General features: G+C 40.8%; 1 protein-coding gene across 3 annotated transcripts in view; it reads right to left on the bottom strand.

Annotated features, from left to right (window-relative positions):
• Positions 1–1,228: 1,228 nt before the first annotated feature.
• The window catches only part of LOC107551874 (protein IWS1 homolog), a 20,906-nt gene continuing 16,112 nt past the window's right edge, over positions 1,229–6,022 (bottom strand). For all 3 annotated transcript variants that reach the window (XM_016233638.1, XM_016233637.1, XM_016233639.1), the window contains exons 15-16: positions 5,851–5,962; positions 1,229–1,731 (exon numbers count right to left, since the gene is read on the bottom strand). In XM_016233638.1, the coding sequence (XP_016089124.1) occupies positions 1,606–1,731; positions 5,851–5,962 (238 nt within the window). In that variant the 3' untranslated portion in view covers positions 1,229–1,605. The remainder of the gene's footprint in view (positions 1,732–5,850; positions 5,963–6,022) is intronic.

The raw sequence follows: 6,022 nt of genomic DNA, 5'->3' as shown, positions 1-6,022 counted from the left end.
TAAATATATATCATTTAAAATATATGTATTTTCGAAAGTACATACATATACACATCTCGATCAAAAGGGTGCTTCTACTAAATACTGAGCAAAGGGTCTGAATACTTAGGACCATGTGATATTTCAGTTTTTCTTTTTTAATACATCTGCAAAAATGTCAACAATTCTGTGTTTTTCTGTCAATATGGGGTGCTGTGTGTACATTAATGAGGAAAAAAATTAACTTAAATGATTTTAGCAAATGGCTGCAATATAACAAAGAGTGAAAAATTTAAGGGGGTCTGAATACTTTCCGTACCCACTGTATACATCTGCGTGTCTGAAATTAAGCAGGATCTTTTCTCTCTTCATGTTCATATCTACGCCGCAAACAAACAAAAATTCTCATTTATTTTCCCGATCCCATTAGCAGACAAGTTTTATTGACAAAATCAAGACAAAAAACTATATATATAGCCTATGCATTAACAATGAGCAAGATGTTTGTTACAGTATTTAATATTTGTTAATGTTACAAATACACCTGTTCAGTCTATATTAGCTCAGATCCATTAAAAAAATATTAACAGATAAACCCTTTGATTTTAATAATGTTAGTAAATGTTGAAATAAACTAAGATTTCATGTAGTTAATTACTGTGAAGTAATGGATGCTTATTGTAAAATGTTAGCAATGTTTTGCTTCTTACATTTTCAAAAAACATCATGGACCAGTGTTATCTTGCTATGCTAGAAATAAATCAAGTAACGCAAAAATAAAAACGTGCACCGAGTTATGAAAAATACATCTGTTCTGTAAGTGACTAAGGAAGTGATTTCATATAATAATTTTTTTTATCATATTAATATATATTTTTAATGAATAAGCCATCTTAATGTCTAAGATCAACTTTGTTTTTGAAAGATTAGAAACTGATTTCTGAGTGAAGGCAATGCATTTTTTAGCAACCCGTATTTAAAAAAAAAAAACTTTTTTTTTTTAAATTATATTTCAAAATATACAAAAATTGCCAATATATATTTGTCAATACAGATCTGATCATATAGATAAAAATTTAATATATTTTTGATACAGTAGGTACTCATTTATATAGACATATTAAAATTATATTTTTTTAAATGGTCAAGAAATGTGAGAAAATCTAAAAAAAATGTCAATATATCTTGTAGCTGTAATGTCGTACATGGAGTACAAATTTTCGTTTTCAAAAAAATTTATTCACATTAATTTGTTCTTTCACATCTATCTTCACAACACACATTTACTCACTTTCCAACAACAGCAGTCAAGATTTATTTCAGTTCGACATTTGATCTTCAATATACTTAATTCCTCATTCATGTCATATTTCTAAGATTTAGTTTAATATCATTGGCACGAGCTTGTTTTCTTCAGACGGATGTTTTAATAAGAGTGTTTATGAGCCTCTGATCGTTAAGTTATATTGCATATTACTGAATAAATTACATTACAGTTTTAAAATAGAAACATACCAACATCATCAATAAACTAAAGCATTTGTCAAATAAAAAGAAAAGGCCAGGAGAACATGAGTAAAATATCGGACATGGAAACTCTTTATTATGAAAGATACATCAGAACCGTCAGAGCGGCATGCGGTTCCCCTCCACGCTGATCTTCACCGCGTGACCCGTCTTCGTCAGACGCTTGATATCCGCGAAACGCCGCATCTGTTTATCTACTCGTGACAAACCCTTCTTCAGCGGAGCCTGAGCGAGAGAGAGAGAGAGAGAGTGTGTGTGTGTGTGTGTGTGAGAGCGAGAGAGAGAGAGAGAGAGAGCGAGAGAGAGAGAGAGAGAGAGCGAGAGAGAGAGAGAGAGAGAGCGAGAGAGAGAGAGAGAGAGAGCGAGAGAGAGAGAGAGAGAGAGCGAGAGAGAGAGAGAGAGAGAGCGAGAGAGAGAGAGAGAGAGAGCGAGAGAGAGAGAGAGAGAGAGCGAGAGAGAGAGAGAGAGAGAGCGAGAGAGAGAGAGAGAGAGAGCGAGAGAGAGAGAGAGAGAGAGCGAGAGAGAGAGAGAGAGAGAGCGAGAGAGAGAGAGAGAGAGAGCGAGAGAGAGAGAGAGAGAGAGCGAGAGAGAGAGAGAGAGAGAGCGAGAGAGAGAGAGAGAGAGAGCGAGAGAGAGAGAGAGAGAGAGCGAGAGAGAGAGAGAGAGAGAGCGAGAGAGAGAGAGAGAGAGAGCGAGAGAGAGAGAGAGAGAGAGCGAGAGAGAGAGAGAGAGAGAGCGAGAGAGAGAGAGAGAGAGAGCGAGAGAGAGAGAGAGAGAGAGCGAGAGAGAGAGAGAGAGAGAGCGAGAGAGAGAGAGAGAGAGAGCGAGAGAGAGAGAGAGAGAGAGCGAGAGAGAGAGAGAGAGAGAGCGAGAGAGAGAGAGAGAGAGAGCGAGAGAGAGAGAGAGAGAGAGCGAGAGAGAGAGAGAGAGAGAGCGAGAGAGAGAGAGAGAGAGAGCGAGAGAGAGAGAGAGAGAGAGCGAGAGAGAGAGAGAGAGAGAGCGAGAGAGAGAGAGAGAGAGAGCGAGAGAGAGAGAGAGAGAGAGCGAGAGAGAGAGAGAGAGAGAGCGAGAGAGAGAGAGAGAGAGAGCGAGAGAGAGAGAGAGAGAGAGCGAGAGAGAGAGAGAGAGAGAGCGAGAGAGAGAGAGAGAGAGAGCGAGAGAGAGAGAGAGAGAGAGCGAGAGAGAGAGAGAGAGAGAGCGAGAGAGAGAGAGAGAGAGAGCGAGAGAGAGAGAGAGAGAGAGCGAGAGAGAGAGAGAGAGAGAGCGAGAGAGAGAGAGAGAGAGAGCGAGAGAGAGAGAGAGAGAGAGCGAGAGAGAGAGAGAGAGAGAGCGAGAGAGAGAGAGAGAGAGAGCGAGAGAGAGAGAGAGAGAGAGCGAGAGAGAGAGAGAGAGAGAGCGAGAGAGAGAGAGAGAGAGAGCGAGAGAGAGAGAGAGAGAGAGCGAGAGAGAGAGAGAGAGAGAGCGAGAGAGAGAGAGAGAGAGAGCGAGAGAGAGAGAGAGAGAGAGCGAGAGAGAGAGAGAGAGAGAGCGAGAGAGAGAGAGAGAGAGAGCGAGAGAGAGAGAGAGAGAGAGCGAGAGAGAGAGAGAGAGAGAGCGAGAGAGAGAGAGAGAGAGAGCGAGAGAGAGAGAGAGAGAGAGCGAGAGAGAGAGAGAGAGAGAGCGAGAGAGAGAGAGAGAGAGAGCGAGAGAGAGAGAGAGAGAGAGCGAGAGAGAGAGAGAGAGAGAGCGAGAGAGAGAGAGAGAGAGAGCGAGAGAGAGAGAGAGAGAGAGCGAGAGAGAGAGAGAGAGAGAGCGAGAGAGAGAGAGAGAGAGAGCGAGAGAGAGAGAGAGAGAGAGCGAGAGAGAGAGAGAGAGAGAGCGAGAGAGAGAGAGAGAGAGAGCGAGAGAGAGAGAGAGAGAGAGCGAGAGAGAGAGAGAGAGAGAGCGAGAGAGAGAGAGAGAGAGAGCGAGAGAGAGAGAGAGAGAGAGCGAGAGAGAGAGAGAGAGAGAGCGAGAGAGAGAGAGAGAGAGAGCGAGAGAGAGAGAGAGAGAGAGCGAGAGAGAGAGAGAGAGAGAGCGAGAGAGAGAGAGAGAGAGAGCGAGAGAGAGAGAGAGAGAGAGCGAGAGAGAGAGAGAGAGAGAGCGAGAGAGAGAGAGAGAGAGAGCGAGAGAGAGAGAGAGAGAGAGCGAGAGAGAGAGAGAGAGAGAGCGAGAGAGAGAGAGAGAGAGAGCGAGAGAGAGAGAGAGAGAGAGCGAGAGAGAGAGAGAGAGAGAGCGAGAGAGAGAGAGAGAGAGAGCGAGAGAGAGAGAGAGAGAGAGCGAGAGAGAGAGAGAGAGAGAGCGAGAGAGAGAGAGAGAGAGAGCGAGAGAGAGAGAGAGAGAGAGCGAGAGAGAGAGAGAGAGAGAGCGAGAGAGAGAGAGTGTGTGTGTGTGTGTGAGAGAGAGAGAGAGAGAGAGAGTCAAAAACACTGGAACACAAACACAAACAAGCCAAATAAAATACTACATTAAAAACCCTGGAAACTAGAAGCAGAAAAAACTTTTTTTAATGAAAAATTAAAAAAATAAAAATAAAAATTGGAACCAACTACAAACAAACAAACAAACAAACAAACAAACAAACAGGAAAATACTACAAAATTAAGTCAATTAAGAATATGCACTACCAAAAAAAAAACACACAAAAGCAAATGTAACGTTCTTCTTTTAAATGGAACCTACTGCAAAGAAAAAGTAAACATGACAAACAAACAAACAAACAAACAAACAAACAAACAAACAAACAAACAAACAAACAAACAAACAAACAAACAAACAAACAAACAAACAAACAGGAAAATACTACAAAATTAAGTCAATTAAGAATATGCACTACCAAAAAAAAAACCCACAAAAGCAAATGTAACGTTCTTCTTTTAAATGGAACCTACTGCAAAGAAAAAGTAAATATGAAAAAATAAACGGGAAACAATTAAAAGCCAAATCAAGTCAACTAAAAATATGCATTAACTCTACTAGAAATCCAAAACAAGCCAATAAAAAAAAAGAAATTATAATAATAAAGGTTAAATAAAATCTATTAAAATTACACCTTTTAAAAAGGATACTACTATTTCAATCAAAACCAAGGCAATGTAATATCTACTTAAAAGACAAAAAAGAAACTACTATAAGTAGAAAGAAAATTAAAAAATTGTTTCTAAGAAATCAAATAAAAATAAATCAACAGAACAAGCAAAATCGAGTCATGTAATAATATGCATAAAAAGGGGAAACTCTACAAATACAAGCCAAATAAATGTTATTTTTTTATATTTTATATATTTTTATATATATATATATTTTTTAATTACTATTATCAAAACAGCAGATTAAAAATGTTATTAAAAAAAAGGAAGCTAAGAGGCAAATCAAAATATACTTTTGGGGGGATTACAAACTACAAAATCAAGCCAATTAAAAATTGCTTTATTTACAAAAAAAAAATAATAATAAATAAAATTATATATATATTTAAAATTGATATAAACAATATTTGAAACAACCGGAAACTACTAAAAGCAAAAAAAAAAAAAAAGTTTTTCTTTTTTTTTTTCTTTTTTTTAAGAAAAAAGGATATTATGACTAGCACTACAATCCAAACCGAGCCAAACCAAATCCTGTGAGGGCTGGACCAACACACACCAGGCTGTTATTGTGTGTCATGTTCTTGAGCATGTTTTCATTATTAATCATTATATTCAGTATAAACATGTCAAGCGCTGAGGTTTAGTGGGCTGGTCATGTGACTTACACAGAAACTCAAACGCTCTCAAACACACACACACTGCGTTTGCTAAGCTAACAGTTACTCTGCTCTGTGTGTGTGTGAGAGAGTGTGTGCGTGTGGTAAAAACATCCAGGCCCAGAGCAGCTGGGGTTTGTTCAGGCGACTGAGGCGAGGTGTTTGAGGACCGCTTTATCTCGTGTTAGTTTGTGAACGGTCTGCAGCATGCAGCGCCATGCAGACACTTACTGCCCCCTCAGGCAGGAGTGTGTAACTACAGCGGCATTCGGTTTCCCTCAACGCTGATTTTCACGGCTCCCTGCGGCCGCCGCTGCTTCCTCTGCTCCGCAAAACGCCGCTTGTGCTTCTCCAGCAGGCTGTGGCCTTTCCTGAAGCTCCTCTACCAATCACACAACAGTAAACACACTCCTCCACCAATCAGGTTCAGAGGGGTGAAAACCTAAACATCATCGTTTCTCTCTATCCTGCCTCACACTTCCTGTGCAAACTCCTCCCACTCTTTATTTGAGCATGAGACGCTTGTCAATCATTCCTCTATTGAGTTGAGCTCCGCCCACACATAAGCCCCGCCCACTCACCCGGTTTGAGTCCCCATCCACGTTCCATTTGGGCCGAACCACATAGTCCTTATTGGAGGGCATGGGCACACGAGCTCGAGCACAGAAGCCCGGGTCACCCGGCCGTAACGCCCTGACACACACACACACACACACACACACACACACACACACACACACACAGAGAGAGAGA

The sequence above is a fragment of the Sinocyclocheilus grahami genome, unplaced genomic scaffold (genome assembly GCF_001515645.1).
Source record: "Sinocyclocheilus grahami isolate Dianchi unplaced genomic scaffold, SAMN03320097.WGS_v1.1 scaffold436.1, whole genome shotgun sequence".
NCBI classification, from domain to species: Eukaryota; Metazoa; Chordata; class Actinopteri; order Cypriniformes; family Cyprinidae; genus Sinocyclocheilus; species Sinocyclocheilus grahami.
The sequence above is the reverse complement of the archived record's forward strand: the minus strand, read 5'-3'. Positions and strand labels throughout refer to the sequence as shown.